The sequence below is a fragment of the Bombus pyrosoma genome, linkage group LG5 (genome assembly GCF_014825855.1).
Source record: "Bombus pyrosoma isolate SC7728 linkage group LG5, ASM1482585v1, whole genome shotgun sequence".
Taxonomy (NCBI): Eukaryota; Metazoa; Arthropoda; class Insecta; order Hymenoptera; family Apidae; genus Bombus; species Bombus pyrosoma.
Window position 1 is genome coordinate 8745569 of NC_057774.1, and position 23254 is coordinate 8768822.

Here is a 23254-nt window from a genome sequence, read left to right on the forward strand (position 1 = left end):
GATAAATAAAAATAACTTTGAGCCACCTGAAATTCCGACACTAAAAGCCCGCAAATTACTTCGAAGCATTATCTGACACTTTCTGCTCATCCAAATTTACGGTTGTCGCTTTGTTCTTTATATCTTTTCATAGCAATCCTCTTTTTCCTTATACCGATCTATCTGTTTTGTTCGAGATGGAGCAAGAGATCACAATGGCAGGAGGAAAACATTCTGCGAATTAACAAGAATTATGTTCAAATATTATAAAATTATATCTTTTATTTCCAAAATCGGGACGTTGCACTTGTTCACAAATTTGTTTATTTAATAACCAAATTATTTAACAAACATTTAAACAATCTTGAACTCGTAGGAGTCGAATCGATCTTCAGATAAACTTTAACAATCTGGAAATGATCCTCGAATGCTCTTAGACGACCTTTCAAATCCTTGAGATGATTTTCGATGATGATCCTGAGTGACTTCGAGGAGATCTTCTTGAGTTGATTTTGATTGGCTTTGCGGTGGCCTTCGATTGATTTTGACACAATATTCCAGCAACTATCAATTTTAAAGAATCTTCAAAAAACCTTAAGGTAGCTCTGCACGATCTTGAGAAGATATTTTTTAAAAGTCCCCGTCTTGGTCTTTCACGCAAGGGACAATAAAAACGCACAATTTATAAAACGTACTAATATAATATTTATTGTTTGCAATAAACAGCGTAATATAATATCACCTCTGGCACAATCTCACGATGGCAAGACAACGCGAAAACGGCTATTATATTTCGATATTCTCGCATCATTATCTGTTCCGCAACTTGTCTGGCTTCACGATCCTCTAACAAAACAGTATACTGCGCGCGCTCAGTTCGAAATCGGCTGGTTTTTAACATTCCTCCTTTTACACGGGCACATTTCTAACAAATAAGGCGAAGCTTGTGGATTCGTTTCGCATCGTCGTTTACGTCATTTAAGTACGATATCGAGACGGCTGGGTAACGATCACGGGAAGACCACATACTCGCTTCTATACTACCGTGCAATGTTCCTAACGTTAACACGGAGAGAAAAAGAGATTTAAAAAGTTGTCGATCTCACAACCAATTTTCTACACTAACTTTAACATTTCTTCACTGGTTTTGATAGCGATCGAGGTCTTCTCGTGACTGTAACACGGTTGCCTTTCATGATATATCATTAATTAATAATATTAATAAACGTAAGGGATTATAGGGGATGATACGATAGCAATAAAAATCGTTCATCGACGAAACCGTTCGTACGCACACACGACGAATCCCTCGCGAGATCCATCTGTAAATGACGAAAGTTATTATATTTGGGCGATCGAAGGTTCAGGGTGGGTAAAGTTTATGTGGGTGTTTGATGTGGGTGTGGGGCATGGGCTGGGGGGGGGGAAGATATCAATTACGAATAAAAAAATGTCATGGAGCAACACTAACAATCTTCGTTGATCGTAAAACACGATTCTTTTCCTCTCTCCTCATTCTTCTTCAGGCATACTGATCAATCTTCCCATTCATTCTCATCTTCACTTTCGCTCTCGTATTATTTTTCTCTCCTCTGTGTTTCGACCCCTCTGTCAGCTTTACTTTCATTCTCGCACCATGAATACACGCATCCCTTGTATAAAAATAATAATAATAATAATAATAATAATAATAATAATCATAATAATATACGCATTATGTAACTCTAGTCAATAGAATCAAATAATATTAATAATATCAAACTATATGCTGCCTTGCAATAGATGTAACAAAATATAGTACTCATATAATAATATGCATTTTACAAGCGTATTTTGATCCTTGCTTTGATATCGTCGTGATATTATGTATGGGGTGTGTATATGATTTAAGTATCTCTTCCTTCTCCCTTCGTTTTTGTGTTGTTTCACGCAAGAACAAAAATGGGGACAACAGTGGTGTGTGTCGCGATCACGATGCTCTCTAGTCCAACCTAAATGTGAACTAATTATCGATAACTTTTATAGCAGACGAACGGTGTATATGCGGGTGTGTAGATGTGTGCGTGTATGTGTACATGTATACGAGCGTGGTTTTACAATAAAAACCACGCGATGTACGTGACAACGAAACCAGTGTTCGCTTTTACCAGTGGCACGTTAATGTTGTTTCACCTTAATACAAAAAAGGAGAAAAAAAAAGAGAACGATACATAACCAGGCTATTGACAATTCTTACATCTTGCCGCTTGTTTTGGATCTACGACAACGACGTTGTACTGATTAGAGTCACTGATTATGTTCATTGTGTACATTCTGTATCCTGCCATTATCAAGATGAACTTGGTTTTCACGGGGCTTACACGTTATAAATAGCTGGACCCTTTGAGAACGATTTCTATAAACAGTCTTGAATCGTAAGAATTAAAACTAATATTCATATATATTCATGATCATAGTACATACTGTTTCGAAATATTTTCTAGAATACCTTCATTTTATTTTATCGATATATTCATTTTATCTATTTCGTTGTCATATCGAAATAGAGGCTTGGTTCTCAAAGGATTGTCTAATGTTCGAGGAAGGAATGTTCTTAAGAAACTCGTTACAGATACCAATATAACGTATTCGTCTATATTAACCTACTCTAAATATTGCAATGCTCGTTGCAATGACGTGGCAATTCCATCGGATATTTAACGTACCTACTGATCTTCTAAACGTGTATTTATCATCCTCTCTTCGTGATCGATCTCAACGAAAAATAAAAAAACGAAAAGAGAAATTACGTATTTCAGTGAGAGTAATACTTGGTCTTTGTATAATATCAAAGGATCCTGGGATACTCAGGAGGTTTCTGGAATGATAGCGAAGTACCTAAGGGATACCTTAATCGATGTATTACACGGCTCTACTCGGATTCTCGGGTTAACTCGGTATAAATAACACATGAGATACAAAAGATGGACAGTTGATGGAAGAAGGTGAGCTCCTTCGACTAACCTGGAATGCTGGAAATGCAAAGGAAGAGTCTTTAACCTTCGAATGGGATATGACACTATCGCGTCTGTTCGAGAATCCTAATCAAGAATCAGACAGAACTTACAATATCGCTGAACGTTGTATGAGCGTAAACACTATAAAGAGATTAAAATGCTCGATGGCACCCGTCTATCTTGGAATGGCGACGTTCAGAGTTATACTTCTTTAGCTTTACGTACAAGTCTTGGTATAAAATAAGCTTGCTTCGTGTACGTCGACCAGTCGAAACACCGACCATCGGTTCTTTTAAAAATGTATAAACAAGACTTTAAACTCTAAAACCGACGATACGATAAAATAGAGTGACATTTTCTCTGCATATACATTTATACGTCATACGTATCTATATATAATATATATATATATATATAAATCTATAACTTAATATTTAACGGGGATAGGGCGGGAATTTCTTAAATCAATTTTGATTGATTTACATGTAGCCATCGCGTTTCAACTACGACGGCAATGTTTCAACTTTATAAGCTAACAACCATCGGCATAAATTGTTCACAAGTGAAAACAAACAAAAAAGAAAAATATATATAAAATAACGAGTTGCCTTGCATGGCTAGAGAATATACTTTCTAGCTTCGATCTTGTGCTTCGTATCGAAGACGTTTACGCGAATACAGGCTGTTCGATCGCTACATATTTCGTGCACACGAGGTACGTTTCTTTTCATGGATTATCTCTGACCAAAAAGAGCCTTGTTATCGACATTCTACTATTTCTACGAAAAACTCGGCAGATACAAAAGAGAAAAAACGGTATCGTAAATAAAGCTTCGTCATCTCTTCGAGATCAAGTACAATCGATCAAACACCACTCCGTGTCCACGAAATTCTCTACATCGGCGAAACTACCTGTATATCGTTATGAAAACAGACAAGATCGTTCAAGACGTTGCACAAGACGGTCACTATCAACTAACGAACGTTCCTCTCTACTTTTGACATCTTACATTGTACGGTACGAAGAACAGTTCCGAGTATCCTTTCCGTACTTCCCAGTCCGATTTACACGCCCAAACGCTATTGTTCACCCTTTCTTCTCTACCTTCCTCTACCAATCTCTACAAACTTATTTCTTAAATACAAGCACTGGTGGGGTAAAGTGGCGATTATCATCCACTAGATCGAAACATCCTCTTCCTCTTCTTCGTCTTCTATCTCTTCTATCTCTTCTTCCGATTCTTAAGTCGCACTCGAACGCCATCTTCGAATGATTTCTCAAACGCAGGTCCCTGAAGAGCTTTCTCCCGTCGAACTGTCCAATTTATCCTTTCACATTGCACCGGGTCGACGATTCCTCGCGACCATCGCGGCTGCTTTTGTCCATCTCAGACTTATTTACGCGAAACGACGAGAGCCACGTACGGTAATTTCTGTTCATTTTAATTTCATTATTTCGTCCTTTTTTCTTGCGTACTTGGTGGCACGGACGGTTCACGTGTTGCCGCTCTCGTGAACGTGCGCGTGGCCATGCGCGGAATTCGTGAGCGGCGAGTGAGCTATGTGCGCCGGCGACGATGGTAGCTCGATCAGGGTGACGTCGTATCCAGCTGTGGCAGGTGGATCCCCGGGATCACCAGGGTCACCTGGCGACCCAGGATTGGCTGGGTTACGCTCGTTGCTCGGGTCTGGGTTTACTCTGGAATGGGTCACCTCCAGGAGGAACAGATCCTCGTCCACGTAATATCGGATCATGTCGTCGTCAATTTTCGCTGTAATTCTGCAACAGGAGGAGAAAAGGATGATTAAATAGTGGAAATGATGGAACAAGGTGACTCGAGGTTACCCTGCTTAAAATCGAGGGAGGATATTCGACGGTAAATAAAACGGCGAAACAAAAAAAAAAAAAAAAAACGGTGTTGTTTGAAAGAATCAGCGAAATATGAAATTATTGGGCGATACGGCGATACAACGAGAGATTTCGATTACTTTTTGTGTTTCGTGTTGAGGGGCAGGAAACAATTCTGTCGCATTCTGTCTGGGCTTGTTTTCGTTTCGTGTGACGATTGATATTTTAAGCAGAGTACGGTTAATGGGACCTTTGGTCGCGTTCGTGGTACGACAGGCTTGGTACTTTCTACACTGAAGAAAAAGTATCGGCAAATCTGTCGACCGCATCAACGCCATGGTTCCAAAGTCATCGAAGAGTGAACCAAAGTAAACAGCAAGCAAGACGCTATTCCGTGTAAAAAGGAAAGATCACGCAACCCAAAAAGAGAGAAAGGAGAGAATGAAATAAGAGGAGCACACGAGAAGCACAGCGACTCAAGCGAGCCAAGTGCGTGATGCGTTTGAGAGGTATACAGGCATGCATTGGTCCACTAGACAAGGCGAGGCGTCTAGAGAGGCGAGCAGACAGGCGTGCGTGAGCGGTCTTGACAGAAGAAAAATAAAGGACACGAGAGAGATTAGTGGATTAGTCTGGTGAAGTCGAGGGAGACACACGAGTACTTTGACGTTGAATCAGCGTGGCCGACGACAAGGATTCTACAGGATGAACGAATGGTATGGTGGTGAACAACGTTAGAAAAAGATAAAATAGTAAATAGCAACCAAAGATCAGAGCGGTGAGGACAACCAAGAAAAGAAGCGATTATAGGAAAAAACAGAGAAATATACGGGCGAGAGAGATAGATAGTTAGATAGATAGATCGAGAGACAGAAAGAGAGATAGAAAAGTATTATCAAATGCGTTGTATAGGAGGTATAGAGGGTGGTGTGTCGATTCCGGAAGTTAGGGAGAGACTAGTAAACCAGGCAATCGGAGAGAGTCAGGCAATGTCACCGTTATGGCATGCACTACTGTGTGGGCGGTGCATGCAAGTAAAGATGACACTCTACTAAACTTACCCCTTTGTGTTTTTGCGATAGAGGTTATTAATACTCGAGGATGCAATTTTGTACTTTGACTCAATCTGTAAAATAGAAAAAAGTAGAACATTAGAATTTTGACAGTGTTTGCGGACCATCGGTCTGGGTACTCGTGCTCGATAACCGAGGAGGTTCTCTTTCTTAATCGTTTTTCTTTTATTACGACGTGATACGCTTAGTGAAAACGGACAGACCGACAGATATCAGGGATAGAATAAAGTTGACGGGCAAGATAAAGGATGAAGGAAGCGAAGACAAAATAATGAAAAAAAAAAAAAATACAAAGAGAGAAGAAATGTAAGAAACGTAGAGAAAAAATTGCGATCTTCCGTTTCCTGTACATAGATCAAGGAATTCATTGATCAATTTCAACGGGAATTATTGGCTAGCATGATCGGTTTGCAATGGAGAAAGGGAATTACTTCTGTAGAAGCAATGACAAATGTACGATTTACGGAGAGAAAGGAGGACGCGGTAAAAGATAGATTTTCTTTTCCACTTTTTTCTTCTGCCACTTCTCATCGTTATTACAACAATGCGATCTTGCGTACGTGTACAGTTGGTCAATAATGTACAATGTTAAAGAGACAAAAAAAGAAAAAAAGAAATATAAAGAACGGCACCTCTAACGTCGAAACCATCGATCTCGCGATCACAGGGGTTAATGATCCGTGCGCGTGATTCACCGCGCTCCGGTCCGTATTAATTATTGTAAGGATTTTGGAGGAGTGATGCATGCGCATTAATATTAATATCAGCGTAATGGAACGGTGCAACAGGTATTAATAAAATGGTGTAATATGCCCTTACATGCATAGCTAACATCTATACCTATATATTATATAATATATGTATATATATATACACATACATATACATATACATATGCATATATATATATATCATATGGGTGTGTATCTTGTATATCTCGTGTTATTCTCGCGCATCACTCATTATTCATACCGGGGGTACAGGCGTCAAATCGAACATGGCTCCGTGGAAATGTGATAAATTGGCCACGTCAAGATATCGCCGGTTTACGTCGCGAACGTCGAAACGTTCCGCGTGTCGCTTTCTACCCGAGGATTTGTTACCGTGCCGGTTTCGAAACGTACTCGTCGGTATAAATAGAGACAGACGACGAATACGAGCGATATCGCCGCTCACGAACGCACCCGGGCTTAACGTGGCTCACTTATGCAACGTTCCTAGCTGTCATTTCTGCGAGTACGCGGCGTACTCGTGTGATTTTACCGCTACCATTTTCCTGCCCTTTAGGAACCGACCGAGCGTCCACCGCAGGAGCTTCGACGTTGATCGACATGGTTACGATTTGCAAGTATTTCGATCGCTATCTGTCGGCGATTGTGTGCATTTTCATCCTTCAGTCATTCCACTGTATCCACGACAAGTTATTGAAAATCCTGGTCGCACAAGTGTGCCGAGAATAAAGTAGACTATAGCGACCTCGTTCGAAGCTTCATTTTCAAAGAAACTGAACCTCAATTTCCAGGAAAGAGAAACCTTCGTCGAGAGACAACTTTCATTCGACATTCTCGACGTATCTCTTTAACTCGAGATCACCTATTCACCACGACCTTTAATACGTCTTAATGGTACGATTAATCAAATGTAAACCCCGTTTGGTTAAACTTCTCGCGTTTCATCAGGATGAATTTTTTTCATTCGTGGAATGGCTGACAACGAGCAGCGATCTACGTGTGTGTTTTAACTGATAGTGTCGGTGCTACTTGGATAATGTAATGTGTGCTCCATACAAAAATCCTTGACATTTCTTACAGCGTTCAACAGTCCCTGAACGGTCGGCGGTGTGACGTGCAGCGGTGTGTACACGTCCTCGGACTCCTGGCGGACGTACAGCATCACTCGTTCCTCGGCGTCTGCTGGGCGTAGATGGGGTGGTTGCTGTTGCAGATGTAGTCTATTCCCAACCCCGGATACCACCGTCCCGGCGAGACCTGCCTGCTGCACTCCCTGCAGCACCGAGCCTTGGAGCTCCTGCACCTGCATCAGCAAGGAGTCCTTCTTGTCGTGCAGGCTAGTTAGATTGTCGGGCGGAAAGTGGTTGTGGAACTTGAGGACTGGCAAGCTTGGTCTGCCGCAGGCAGGATAAGGGCTGCTGCCCCCTGCCTTCAATCCTCCGCCCTCGCCATTACTCAGGGACGATGTATCTGTATCGCCACCGCCCCCGCCGCCACCTCCATAGAAGCCCGACAACTCCATCGTAGAGAACTGTCGTGGAACAAGAAACATATTGTATATTTTTTCTATCTCTTTTCGAACGAGCTACTTTCCGTGATACGAGCTACACTGACAGACAAAAGTATCTATTCTATATCATTAGATAAACTGAATTACATGTAACTGTATATTACGAAATTTATAGTAACAAATGTACACAAAGAAATGTAAATTAAATTATTTGCTAAATTCTGACAAGATAAGATTCACATAGTGGTAACATATTGATGTTAGAATAGAGCTATTTGTATAGTACTATTAATTAATATCCATTAATATTATAGTTAATACTTCGTGGGTTTCTGTTTATGACGAACAATTGACTACAATCTATTGGGTGTGGATAATATATTGATTTTGTAAAGAAATCTGTTTCTATATCTCTCCAGTCCTTTTCAAAATTTTTTCAACATACTTCTTTGATGTTATTAACTTATAACTTTTGTCTTTGTATACGTTTATTACTGTAAGCGTCTGTGTACCATATACAGTTACAGATATTGAAATTTAATAATATAGAAAATATTTGCTTTATTTCTACATTTCAATCGTGTACAAATAATTTTATCTTTCACTATAAATTGTCACATTGTCACTATATATTGTATCCATCGTTTTCGTAAAGCAAGGTATGTACTTGTTTTCTTAGCCACTTTTTATAGCAGTCGAATGAACTAGTTTTATCTCCTATCGAGCGTTTATAAGTTTTTACTAATTTCAAGTTCAGAGAATTCTATATTTGCCTAAGGTGCTGAATGGTTGGCTAATTTTTCGGCTCGTTCCCGGAAACTGTTGCGGTTTTTGTTATGGCGATTTAAAAGTTGCGATTAGTGGAGAATTTTGGCGGTGTTGAGAGCAGAGGATTGTGGTGGATACTACGCAGACATATCTGGGGCTGCTTTTCACTGAGTAATTTGGTTAGTTTCGTTTTCGTTCGCGTTCGAGGCCTCGGGCTCGAACAAGTAACACGTTCACGGCTTCCGTTGGCGTAGCGATCGCGAGTTAAACTGTGTGTGGGTGTCCGTGAAGGTATTAATGTTCGAGACGTCAGAGTAATGCTTTGCATTATGGTAAAACGAAAAAGTGTTTGCAAACTAGATACAATATTCTCTTGATAGACTATTAATTCTTTGAAAAAAGCATGCTTGTCATGCTCGTATCTACATACATAATTTCAAATACAAAAAGAGGAGTAGATAAAAGGTAGGACAAACAGTTATTTGTAAACAGTTTCTTCAGCTTCTATCCAATCAGAAGTCTCGACGAGTACCTTGTCTATGGTATGTTCCGCCGGTGGCGAGAAGAGGACGGGAGGTTTGTGAAGATCGACCATGGAGTAGAATTCGCTGCGTTCCGTGACGGAATGGTAGAGCTCGTCCAGCTTTTTCCTACCGGTGGCCGTCATCTTCCTCTTTGCTGCTCTCCTCTCCTCGTCGCGAGTCTTCCTTTCAGCTCCCTGTGCGTAAATAACACCAGAATGATTCATGAGATCAGTTGGTTCTCGTAATTTTGTTCGAATCGTTGATTAAACGACGTAACGAGACTCGAAGGTGTAAGAAGAGAAAAAAACTGGGTACCTTATCGCAGAACACTTTGATCTGGCAATACCCACGATGCGAGGGTGGGGTGTACGTGTGAGCGTGGGGTGGCGGTTCCTCGTACGTGTCCACCTGGATGTGCAGAGGCAAACCTTTTACGCCTTTTTGACTGGAGAAGTCGGTGCTGAGACACTGTACCGCCACGTTGATCTGCAACGTAGAGAGTACATGAAAATCATTCGGATAAAATACAGAGACCTTTATCGTATGATTGTTGCGGTGCATGAATAAGCACAGCTCCATTTAAGTCTCCCATAGATCGTTAAATGCAAATGGAATCTCTTTAATGAATGATGAAGGACTCTCTCGTACCTTCGCCGAGGATTCGAGTGGGTTCCAATAAACGGCGATCGCATTGTGTGCAACTTCCTCTATGCAGCCCACCAGTCCCACGCTGTTCTTCGTGTCTGTAATGGTGTAGATTGTTGTCAGAGTTGCAAATCATTCTACGATGCCTCGAAAGGGCGCGTGATTTTCGCTTTCTTTTCGATTCTACGTACGTAGATACTATACGGATATGATCAACGATAGGTACGGTTTTGTAATTTAATCTTACCAACCTCGAGGCGATCCCACTATCGAGCGGCTTGCGCAAAAAATATCAAACGACATATGTAAATTATGCAATGCAACAATGTTATTATAGCGTGAGATTTATTTTTCGTTTGATGAATGCGCGAACTGATTAGGAGGTAATTGGAATGGCCGGTACGCTGCTGGGTTATTTGTTCATGAGGTTGGTTTTAATGATGACTGAAAACTCGGTGATTCTGCACGCTTTACTTACCAGCATCGAGAATACGTTGCTTGACAGAATGTTGCCTTCCGTGCCAGAATTGCCACGCCTTAATCTCGTCTTCTGGACTCTTCTCTTCTCGGAACATCAACATTACCACGCTCTGCGCGACAAAACATCAAGAAAACACTGTAAGTACTTTATTAAGCGAGATACTATAAGGGCAGATGAATGGCTTCCGCTGACGCGTTTACTTTTGTCTTTCTTATCTTTTTTCAGCAACGGGTTAAACAACTTTTTCGCCGTTACATTTTACTAACTCCTGCAATACCTGTTTCTTTATTGCGACTACTCTGAGGATAGAATTTAAGGGTTAGAATAAAGTAGGCATCTTTTTTCAATGACTATTTTCACATGTTTCTTTTTCTTCGTTTTAGATAAATTTAGTTTATAATTCTATCTATTATCGTGTTCCGCAATCCCATTTGACAGGTTCGGATAGTGCGAGGCGAAATCGCTGATCTGTTTACAACCAACACTTGATATCTAGAGATCTAAATAGGCACGGAACTGGCGGTAATAATGATCAGGTGTGAGCGGACTCACATTAAGACAGAAGGTGGTCGTTATGGACGCTTGGAGCAGGGATAAGCATATAGAAATACCGTGCGAGCACACAAGTGACTATAATTTGAAGCTCGGAACAAAAATATGTATTTATTCCATCTCTTCTTCGCTATTTCGACATGTAAAGATATAGAACTACTCGTCTTATTTCTCAGCTGGTCTTTATATTACACTGAAAGTGAATATCATTGCGTTACATTAGAGTTAAATATAGAAAATTTATAAGTGCAAAAAAATTGAAAAATTACGTGACACAATATACACATAAAGGAAATAATTCGCGAAGAAGTCAATCGAAAATTCAGAATTTTAGATTCTCGTTGGTGCTATGCAGAAGTAGGCTCGAGCGCACACGTGATTACACGGATCATAAATTACACGGTAGCGTATAATTATGTAACGCAGATTATAGATTCCGACATGGACAGGCTACAATGAGCGGTTGTGGCTGGTTGTGGGAGATTTTTCAAATTGTACGCATAATGACGAGCATGACGCGTCTCCCGGTTATCATTTGTCCACAATGATCCGTCGGGTGACGAGACAATACTCGGTCGGTAACGGAACACCGTCGCGGAATCTGCTGACGCATCGGTCGCGCGGCACGCGAAATTCGCGTGAGCGTGGCATCGTTCGCGCGACATGAGGACACGCTCGAGCGAACGACCGCGCGCATACAGGAACGTGTGTATAAATCACGGCGTACCGTATAATCCAGTAGCATAAATTGCACCATTCGACACTGCTAATTCCCAATAAACGACCGTGTATCCCAAGATAACCTTGTTCTCGACGTTTTTCCGTCGGTAACGTGTCTAGCCGAGCGGTCGTGATTCATTGGTAAAAATGTAACGAACGTGTGAGGTGCAATTACTTTGATTAATTGAGAAAGACATAGAGAGACAATTTTGCCGCCATTCTTTTGCACCATTCACGTCTGCTATCGAGCGACTAATCGAACGACGCCATCTTTCGATTAATATGGTGGTCTTCGATCGTTTATAATGCGTCGCGTCACTGTAATTATGGGTATAACGTTTCGGTATACGAGATTGTAGCTCGAGGGCGCGAGAGAATTTTATTGAGTGTTAAACATTGCGTGGTAAACTAAGATAGAAAGCATTTGGCGAGTTCATCGTGATTAATTCAAGAGAGAGACATGTAAGATTGTTCATACCTTTCTCGGTTGTGAGGCTATATAGAGAATTTGAACCTTTGCGACTGTACTCGTTTTTGTCGAAGAATTGATTAAAAAGTGACTGTCGTAAGCTTCAACGATCTTGAGTTTCGTAGATTCTCGAATATTCCAACCATTTATAAACATCGATATTGAGATAGAGAATGCTCGATATAAGGATATAGAACAGGAGAAAGAGAGAAAGATTTCGAGATTTCAACGAAAAAATAATAAAATAAACGTTATTGAACTACAGAGATTTAAGAGAATGTTATCATCGAATTTACAATAGAGGACATTGTGGAGTGTGCGTGACCAGTGCGGGCAAATAGAGACCTCTATCGCGTGTTTGTCCAGTTCCTTATTGTCCCGCCGTTTAAGCCACGAGATCAGATAACGTTAACCTTCGCGGACCAGTTTACAACATGTGTCCCCGGGCCGTTTTCGCGGGTTAACGTTTGTACCGTGCGCCGCGTACAGATTGCCGACAAATAATTTAGAATCAGGCAACTGTTCGACGGTGTATCTGTCGGGGGTTGGCTGATAAAAAATCAGCGTTGCTCAGCCGCCAATGATAACGCAGGCTTCACGTGAGCGTGACATCGGCTGCCGCGACAGAAGCACGCTTCACTGCGCAGACCGGTGCGCACTCGTGTTCGCTAGCGACGCCGCCGGTAGGGATTTTTCGTGATTCGGGTGAATGGGCGAAGAAATGCGCTCGTCGAGGAAATACAAGTTTATCGGCGGACTGAGGTTAGCGTAAAATTTACATCGTGAAGAAAGACGGAGAAAGTGTTCGATACGAAAGGAATCGGTCTGCGAAAGCAAGACGAGGCATGTTAATAGAAACTATATACATACATAGTTTGTTACGCATTTTGGAAGATTTTGCATTGTTCCGAATATGTATATGTCGCGAAAGATTCAAATCACTTTGAACATAGTTTAGTACTTGAAACTTTTGAATTTTTCTGTATCGGTTGGCCTTGAAGTTTTGACAATTTCGTGGCTGTCTTATTATGATATATTGAGTTTAAAAATTGCTTTTATGAAACACATACTATGTGACTTGTCACGTTTCTACTCCCTTCATACAAAAAATTTAATACCGATCTTTCAAAACTTTGAAATCTGCCAAGAGTCTCGAAGCTCCAAGGACACAAAAAATCTATCAAGATTCAAGACTCAGGAGCTTCAAACATCGAATCACATTCGAAGTTGAAATTGAGTTTTAAACATAACGAATGGTATACAGTATACGAAGTGAACAGATAAGAGCAAGAACAAGAGAGACAGTGATACAAGGAAAACGGAGTTGTACGAGACAGAGAAAGCAGAGGGCAGGCTAATCGCCACTGGACATTGACAGAGATAGGAGAGAGGAAAAACAACGGTGCAGGAGTGGATTGGAGTGTAGCAGGAGAAAAGGATAGCGACGAGGTTGTACGTAAGTGCAAATAAAGTGAAATAGTAAAGAGTAACGTAGAGGGGAAGCGAACGGATAAGAGGTGAATTTGTACTCGCGGCTCCCTGTTCGCGTGTGTAGATGTTCGTACGTAGCTAGTTTGCTCGACTTACTACGAGCGGCTAGACTCTCGATTAGCAATTAACGAGGAAGTCGTAACTTCTAGCGAAAGAGGTAGAGCAAGGGGGCGGGGGAGAAAAGAATCGGCAGCTTTATCAGAATGGAAATTGCTAACGGTGCGCCATGCTGCCAATTAGAGTCGCGAGAACAAACGACCTCGTCCGACTTCTTCTTTCGATTCTCGACGAGTTGCGCGAATTCTATCTCTCGTAGGAGTCGAAGCGTAATGCTATGCGCAGTCCTAATGCGATTTAAGAGCAATACCACTGCGTTTCGCGTGACGATATTATAGATCGCGTATATTGCACACGTGTCATGTTATACTTTAGAGTCGCGAGTTTTTTGGCGCCACATAGCACGATGTTTTCTGTGCGCCGCCATTATGGTGAACGCTAGAGGGCGATTGTTAACTTTGAAACGCTCGCAATCAAAGGCGCGTGTATCTTTTAGTTAGTCAATGTTTGATTTTAACAGCGTCACGTAACATTTTTATTTCAATTTTTTTTTAATTATATGTAATCTTGCTTTTTTCCTTCGGAACATTACATGCACATGTAATCCATCTGCACCTAATGACATAGCTGCCTTTATACCATTATCGTTTATCGCTAAGCGAAAACATCGCGTTATCTCATAATTACAGCCTGCTCTGATTACATTTTTATTCTGCCGATTAAGCTTACATCATTCTGAAGTGGTCGATTAACTGATTGAAAATTAAAGTTTTCAAAGTAGATCCGGAAATAAGGAATAATTATGATCCTGTTATTCGGTAATTATGATTACTCACTTAATTGATGACAGATTTATGGTAAATATCAAAGATACAAAATTTCCTTTTAAATGTTGCTTAGCATTACCTTAACTGTTTGCCCAGCCTTTAGAGTTGGCTTGTCCGGATCAGGAACGTAGTCCAACGTGATCCCATAGAATTGTCCCTTGTTGATGTATGTGATTCTGTCATCCTCGCGACGCTGCGACGTGCTAATTGGTGACTCCAGGTGATACTTGAACCCATAGGCGGAGAATCTGCGTTCAGACCGGCGTATTATTACAAATTGTTTTTGTATCGGTTTGAATAATTTGACGTAGGTATATTGACAGTTCTAATAACATATTGATTTATCAACGACCGATGGTAAAAAATGTATCAGAATTCGATCATGGCCACAGCGCGTGTGCAAATGGTTTTACTGATTATTTTCTTAAGAAGTCTCTAATCTTCATATATTAAGATATAATTACGGTAACGTCGCTTATAATCAACGTGATGTTTTTTTCCAATCGGTCCTAGACAAACAGAGAGATAATGAGTTTATAATTACACGACGTTGACAGTGTTATATGGTTTTAATATAATCTTAATTTTAAGAAATCGTTTCTCGAATCCGAATATTTGCGGTTTTCGTTGCGAATATCCCGCACGAATGACGTCAGTCAGCGTGACGCAACTAAGATGCATCTAATTGTCTTCGAATCTTTTATAACCGATTCACCTGCACACTAGGAAACGCCATGTTTTTCATTACGATCAGTATCTTGAAATCTTCACTTGGCATTTTTAGAAAGCGAAAAAATTTCGTACCCCCTCGAATAAAGAGTTAAAGATCAAATTCAATTATAATTCCGGCTTCGATCGCCAAATTACAAAATTGAGGAGTACTGGGCATGAGTTATATCTGAATATGCTGAAGCAAAATAGCTAAATATATGCATATAAATATGTACGTATGTCGTCGAAAAAAAAATTCATGATGCAATAAGTTTAAGCGAATCACCGTTTTCACCTTTCACGACTAAAATTTCCAAGCTATTTTCTAAAACCGATTACGCGACGAATATGTGCCCAGCTACCAGTTTCTCTCGAGACGAGGACGCGATTAACCTAGGTTAACCACTCTAAATATAGTTGCGCGAAAAGCGAAATAAAAGGCGCGATTATCCTTATCCGAGCGAAGCTTTTCCACGGTGGCGGCCTATCGCGCTTACAACCATCGAACTTTCTGCCGCCGACCTATTATCTTTATCTTGCGCGACGACACGCGTCGCGGTTTTGTATTCGCCGCGTTTTTTCCGTCGCGCTGGTCACCGGGTGGAGAACAACCGGGACAGCGCGGTGCGTGCGAGCCGATAACCGAGCCTGGCCCGGGTGAACGGCCTGCGAGCCCCTCTGCTCCTGTTCTCCACACCGACGCGCGACGCCTACCTGGTAAGCTTATTACAACTTCTGTGTAGGTTACGAACCAACGTCTTCGTCTGTTCCTAATGTCAAGAGATTCTTTCTACTTGTTTTCATTAGCGGAGGATGATAGCGTTCTTTTCGAGCGCGTGAAGAGTTTTAGGGTTTGGCGATGTTTCAAAATGTTGTTGGGGAGATAAGCGAGACAGGAGAGATTTTGTAAATTTTTGCTGTCAATAGACTCTTTGATGTTTTCATTGGCGGAGAATGACGATGTTCTTTTTGAACGCGTCAAGGGTTTTAGGGTTTTTGGGGAAATTTTAAGATTGTTTGTAAGATAGGGAATTAGGGAAGATTTTATAAGATTTTCATCGAGTTATCATTTGCATAGCTGCAGACTTTCTGTTCAGAAATGATCGAAGATTTTGCTACATCGTAATAATACCTATACCAAATTCCTCTTAACTAAAATCCATAGAATTCATTTATGGTAATATCTTCCAAGTCTTCTGAGATCGTGAAAAATAGTACGAGTAAAATTTTTAAAATTTTCTTGAACGTAAAAGACGTCTTAGATAATTTTTAAATAATAGAAATGCCATATGAAATACTTACATTTTTGGTATCTGGATTTTGTCCGCGTCGTTCTGTCTGCCGAAATCGTGCCAAGGTCGCGACCTCGGAGGATTCGGGTTAGGGTTCGGGTTGGTCGCCGCAGAGGAAACCAAAGCACCGCGTTGCACTTGTGCTTGTGCGTGGCTTTGCTGTAGCTGCAGTTGCAACGGTTGATGGTGTATTACCGCGCCGCTTTCGAGGACAACAGCGGTTCCAGCAGCCGTTCCACCGGGACATAATTCCGTGTAGTCGAAGGAGGACTGTGTAAAAAACCCACGTTTTCCATCAGTAATTCGTTAACATATAATCAAATAAGAAGTAACAAAAGTTCCATGGTTGTGTTTAACTGGATAACAAATTTACCTAGTCTGATCATACATTTCCTATTTCCCTTATGGCTAGCATTCGATAATTGCCGGTCTCTAAATAGAAATTATACATCTCAGAAATCTGCCGTGAAACGCTGACAAGCATTCACGCTCGTTTCCTCAATTATTAACCCTTAACTGATAGGGTCAAACGCTGGTTGCATAACTAGCAGCATCCCAGTAACGACTAGTCTCTGATAAACTTTAACGAACTACGCTACCACGCTTACTTCAATATTGAGTTAATTTGTCATTTTCAACTTGATTGTAGACCTCTGCTGTGTACGTTAATAAATCTCTCCAAAAGTTCAACAATTTCTCCAAACCTGTCGATAAGTTAATCTATAAAAATCGTCCGATGAAACCCGCCAGCACTTCGTCCAATTAACGATTACCTGTATATCGAGTTAATTTGTAACTTTCAATTTTGACCATATTCCTCCTGACCATACATTAACGATTTTCGCAAAAAAAACTGGACAATTTTTCTAATTACGTGACCTACAAAGCTTATTCACAACCTGTCGGCAATTCTAACTGTTTTCACATACGCATGTTTCTCACAATCAGCCGTTTTGGTTTCACTGGAAGAAAAGGATCGAAGGCCAGGAGTAGAATAGGCCATTGCGGTCTCGTAAAATTGAGCAGGGCAGGCCGCACGCGCTCCCACCAGTGGTTTCTTAATAAACCTAACCTCAACCGAATGGTTTATTCCCTCGTACGTCTTCATGCGAGAATTCTCGACGAACATTGGGTAGGAACGTAACGCGGTTACCGCAGCTCGTTACTCGACCTGATGAACGGCATCGCGGAAGCCATCCATCGAGCCGGGAGAACCGACGAGAAGCCAACAGAACCGAGAAGCAACGAGATCGCGTCTGCCGCGGTTTTTCGCTGATCAGGACAACCCCCGTCTACCTTGCACGTTATCCTGTTGAATCAATAACGTGGTTAACCGCCATCCATAATTAGAAATAATAACATCCCCGCTTTTCCATCCTTATTTCATTCGTTTCACGAGTTCTCGACTAATTACGCCGGGAAGCGTGTGCGACTCGAATGGTTCCCGGTTTAATTGAATTTATAGCAGATCCACGAACGAACCAGATCGCAGAGCAAACGATGGAAAACGAATTATACGATCGTACGATCGATCCGCTTTGGAGGCGTTTGTGTACGCGACCAACGCGATCGATTATCTTAAATATCGTCCGACGATCTAATTTTTTTATGCGTTTTTTTCGCTCGATCGATTCGTTGAATTGCGTTCCAAGGCGGAGTTTTATTAGCGGTCTGTTATTGATCGTCTCTCACTCTTTGCATAATTGTTTAGTATTCACTGATAATTGATCTTTTACATACGATGTTGGAGCGTGTGTGACTAACGTACATGTGTCGCCACGTGTTTTTGCGTACAGATGTTTGATTCTGCGCGATCATGACACGACGAATTCCAACTTGTTATGTTGTTGTAGATCGACGATGTTTATACGTTTAGGTATGGGAAAAAGGGCATAAAAATGTCGAGGTTACACGGAACGATATATAATATGAAAGAATATGTAACATATCCAAAGTGAAATACACGTATTACACTATTTGAAATAAATATGTAATTTAGGTCCAATATCTTTAATTACGTTCATAGAAATGTGAATTTGCATAAACATTTGCCGTGTAATTATGAATATTGCGCTTACCGTGGACAAACAACGTAATTAATTTTTTCCCGATTTGTCTGATCAGCCAATATATTCTTTATTGTCGAGCAACGACTCTTTTTCATCTTTTGTCCTGTTCCTGGTCACGATTCGACGACCAAATCGTGATGGTTTAGGATTTCTGTTGTTCAATGAACGTCTTAACTCTTTGCATTCCTATGTCGAGTGTGACACGACATCAGTTTTTATCTCAGAGGCTCCTTTGTCGAGTCTCGCTCGATATTCTCTCAGTCTTACCTTTTTTTGTGAAACGTGCGAAAGAAAACCAGGATTGCATTCTGGGAATTGTTTCAACATATATCATACACTTATAAATTACAAAATACAACAATAGTGTGAATGAGTGAGCTAGTATTCAAGTGAATTTGTTTCTTCCTTTATTTATTTAAATTGTCTTATTTTTTAGTTGAAGTAAATTTCAAATAAAACACTTAAAAGCGTTGGGAGCTGCTGGTAACGAAATTGAAATCAAATTCGGAGTGCAAAGAGTTAAATGGACGTTAGATTCTTGGACAAAGTCGGTACGAATGAAATGAGTGAAATTCTCTAAGATCGCCTGAACGAAAAACTCGAAAGATTCTGTGAAAGATCGTGTTTAAATTCCGAGCACTTGCTTATAATACGAAATTACGAAACGCAGGAAAATGGCTAAATTGTCGTATAGATTCTGATCGTTCGTCTAATAAATACTCTTAATGATCGGTTTAGTGACAGTGATTTTTCCACGTGCGTAAGAGCCTGTCATGAGAATGATTTTTCCGTTTTTTCCCTTCCCCATCGATTTAGTAAGTATTTTTAGTCGTTCATTTATTCTCGAACGGCGAAACAGGTTCAAAATTATGGCACCTTCGATTATCCGCTTTTTTTTTCGTTCTGCTCGATATATTAAAACGAGATCTTTCGATTACGAAGAATAGATTGTCACTGAAAGCTGCTCTTTTTTTAATCGCGAACGATTTAAGAACGTTATATTATGCTTCGATCGTAGCATATTCTCTTAATCTTTGCCAGAGTCAATCTGTTCCACTCCATTGGCGATCGCACGCTACTCAAATTATGCTAATAAAACGATCGAATCAGGTGGTTTTAATATACGTTTTACGTAAATGGGTAATCCAAAGAAGCACAAAAAGCTTGTAAATTTTACCAAATTTGCGTTCTTCTCCAGACCAAAGTCTTTTACTATATCGAAGAAGGGAAAAGACAAAGACAAATTTCTATGAATTCTATCGAAAAAGTATTCTTCTTTTTACTAATTGCACAAACGAAAGGATCTAAAATTCGTTACCTCGATAATGGTTTTAGTGTTGACGTTTCGACAAAGGCTGTCATAACGAGATCGATTTCAACTTGAAAAAAAGAAAGAAGAAATGAAAAGAATTTTGTATTCGTGAAATTGCACATCTGTCCGGTTACCGATGGTCTTTTGTTTTATTGGACGCGTCGGTTCGGTATCTCCGCAGCCCGTAACGAATATTACACGGTACACATGTAGACACGTTGGAACGCCGCGTGCAAGCGAAAACCGTCGGAGATTTAATCCGTAATTACAAGCCTCTCAGCTTGCTGTGTCTAATGCAACGTGTTCTCTTCGCTTTGCTAGCTGGCTCATTCGGCTCTATTGAGGAAATCATCGATTCTCGTCGAGTTTATCCGAAATTACGTTATTCCCGACGCAAGACTAAATCAGCTATCGAAAATCGAAATGAAAAGATGAACAAGAGGATGCGCTAAAAGAAAAGAAAGGAAAAGCACACGAGGATTAAAAATTTTATAGAATAGTTTTACATAGTTTCATGAGAATATTTTGTACATCGCGATATATCCTTCGCATATTGCATATCGGAAAGAGACAAAGAAACGTAAAGAAGAGAGAAAAATATAGGATTCAAAGGAGCGCGTAACACGGTACGAAATACATATGAATATTTTAATTAGGAACTTGGCGAGAGATAAACCGGACGAAACGATTCGCTTTTATTTCCAGCCGCGTGCAAGCAGAGCAGAACGGAACGCGTGTGCTTTCTAATTCGTAATGTCAACCGCAATGCTAATGACTTACTCGCGCGGATAAGCCGCCCGTTGCCCCCGTCGAACGATTAATGTTTCCGGAAGCGGCCGATTACGCGTGACAACCGAGAGTACGTGGGAGTGATGAATCGCTTATGGTCACGGCGAGCGGGCCGGCGCGGCTTCGACGGCGGCGAAAATTATGCGTCGAGACCCCGAGGGTCTGACAATTTGCCTACGATACGGACGATTCGACGCGGCTCGATTCGTTGTTTCCGCGCGCTTTTCCTTCACACGCGAATCTTCCTAAGGGAACTCGCGATTTTTTCGCAGCGCTACGGCGAACGGTTTCTTGTTGCGATTGCGCGTTCGTGACAGATCTACAACTACCGGATTCACAGTTACTTTGTGGTTTCTGTTTTTAAGAATGCAGCTTTTGAAATCTTTTATTTTGTGGCCGGATAGAAGGAAGATTTTAGAGTGTCGTGCTTTTTGTTTGGCTGATGTTGGATTCCTAATGTAATTTTAATCGGAGAAAATTGAATATCGAATAGGATACGAATCTGATAGAAATGACTTTATATGTGAACGGCTTGATATAAATGTCTGTGATATCAGCGTGATATTAAAATTATTAAAGAGCTTGTAGGTGTCCTTAAGACGTAAAATCAATATTTATTATGTATGGTATACCGATATATATATTATAATTTTATCGCTAAGAAGTGTACTTCACTACCGATAATTTCTACCGATAATCAGCATTAAAATTCCATTTCGGACTAAATCGTAACTCGCATCGAAGCAAATATCTCCGATATGGAATCGTATTAATCTAATCGTAGCGATTCGATTTTACGTTGCATGGATTTTTCTACAACGATTTCCAGTCGAATGAAATAAGATGGAAACGTGACGGGGGAGAGGAACGTGGCACTTATTACACGATTCTCACTGATTACAAACAAACGTGACGATATTCCTGATAGATATGCGTTGTTGATTATGCAAATCGACCAGTATCGTTACCAAGCCGTGTAGTTCTGCTTCAGAGAGTGCGTAGAAAATTATCGAACATGGAAGAGCTTATGTCTGCATGATGGGATTCCGATAAACGTTTAAGTCTTGTCTAATCAAATGCTGTCCTTCCATTTAACAACTAGGAGGAAGACGGAAGTAATTGGAAAAGAAGAGATGCTAAGAAAATAGAAAAGGAAAGCAAGGTAGGAAGAGGAAAAGGTGTTCGTGGCAGACATATCTTTGCTTCTGTCAATTCTAGTACGTCAACAAGAATGAGCTACCTCGCATAGAATCGTCATATTCTGTCTTTCACTTCGAATCTATTTTGCCGAAAGTTATTATTGTAACTTATTGCCAAACTCCAGTACCATAATTCTAAATCTACTTTGCCAAAACTTATTGTCAGTCAGAAGTTTCTATTTCGCGTGATTTTCTTCACAAAGTCTTCGCTATCTGAACTACAAAAATTAATTGGGTTAATTATATCTAACAATTGTTGCAAATATCAATTAATCCTATAGAGATTTGCGATCGATCAACTGGATGTATACGAAATGTTTATGAAGCAGGAATCTACAGCTAGAGTTTACAGTTATTCAAGAGTACGATCCTTGGATAAATCTAGTCTATTTGAATTATTCGAAGTAATTAGCATTCAAACAACGTTTGAACACTGACCGACCTTGCTTTATGATGGAATTAATCGATCGATATAGTAGATTTTAATGGAGATTGCGATAACATTCCCCGAGATCGAGACGTCGAGATCAAGATTCGAGGTGTAAGATTGATCTCCTTTGTGTCCATAGATCGTGTATATCCTACGCTCGGAACAAAGAGATTGAATTTCAACACTTGCAACTCTTATCTCGTAACCATGATTCAATTATTATACATTTTTCTTCTCTGAAGACCTAACTTCTACATAATTCACCTCGCCAAAAATTAAACCAAATCTCTAAGTAATTGTTGCAACTAACGCTTAGCTACTGAATAACTTTCTTCCCAAATATGACAACTCATCTAAATCAAACGAAGATGCAAATGTAAATGATTCGCTCAATTAACTCTACCAAACCTTAGAAATCAAAATTAAATCATCTCTCTCACCAACGCAGCGTTTGTTACCGTGAACGATAATTTTATTCAAATTGCGTCTATCAAACTGATTAAGATATCGATACAAAAATTTCGTACATCGTAAAAGAAATGCTTCTATTCGCTATATCAAAGAGTTTTTGATTGCTATTAGGTTGTCCGGAAAGTTCTTTTTGTTTTTTAAATAGAAGATAAGTATAAAATATATTTCCTTCCGTGTACCTTTCTTAAATAATGTATGATCCTTTTCTACCACCTTTTGCCATCTCTCCGGGAGCCTCATAATGCCATTTTTCCAAAATTCTCTTGGCTTACTTTTAAAATATTCTTCGAGGCCGTTTTTCACTTCGTT

General features: G+C 40.3%; 2 protein-coding genes across 5 annotated transcripts in view; one reads left to right on the forward strand and one right to left on the reverse strand.

Annotated features, from left to right (window-relative positions):
• Positions 1-660: 660 nt before the first annotated feature.
• Positions 661-23254, reverse strand: part of LOC122567858 (protein grainyhead) — a 159750-nt gene continuing 137156 nt past the window's right edge. Inside the window, exons 7-15 of one of the 4 annotated variants that reach the window (XM_043726968.1) lie at positions 16686-16945; positions 14752-14920; positions 10554-10665; positions 10079-10173; positions 9746-9916; positions 9439-9624; positions 7707-7949; positions 5886-5950; positions 661-4755 (exon numbers count right to left, since the gene is read on the reverse strand). In XM_043726968.1, the coding sequence (XP_043582903.1) occupies positions 4470-4755; positions 5886-5950; positions 7707-7949; positions 9439-9624; positions 9746-9916; positions 10079-10173; positions 10554-10665; positions 14752-14920; positions 16686-16945 (1587 nt within the window). In that variant the 3' untranslated portion in view covers positions 661-4469. Of the gene's footprint in view, positions 4756-5885; positions 5951-7706; positions 8160-9438; positions 9625-9745; positions 9917-10078; positions 10174-10553; positions 10666-14751; positions 14921-16685; positions 16946-23254 lie in introns of all 4 variants that reach the window. The other 3 variants (XM_043726969.1, XM_043726967.1, XM_043726970.1) reach the window with 3 other exon arrangements.
• The window catches only part of LOC122567859 (zinc finger protein 467), a 263949-nt gene continuing 252750 nt past the window's right edge, over positions 12056-23254 (forward strand). The window contains exon 1 of the mRNA XM_043726976.1: positions 12056-13753. The gene's annotated coding sequence lies outside the window, so the exon portion shown is untranslated. The remainder of the gene's footprint in view (positions 13754-23254) is intronic.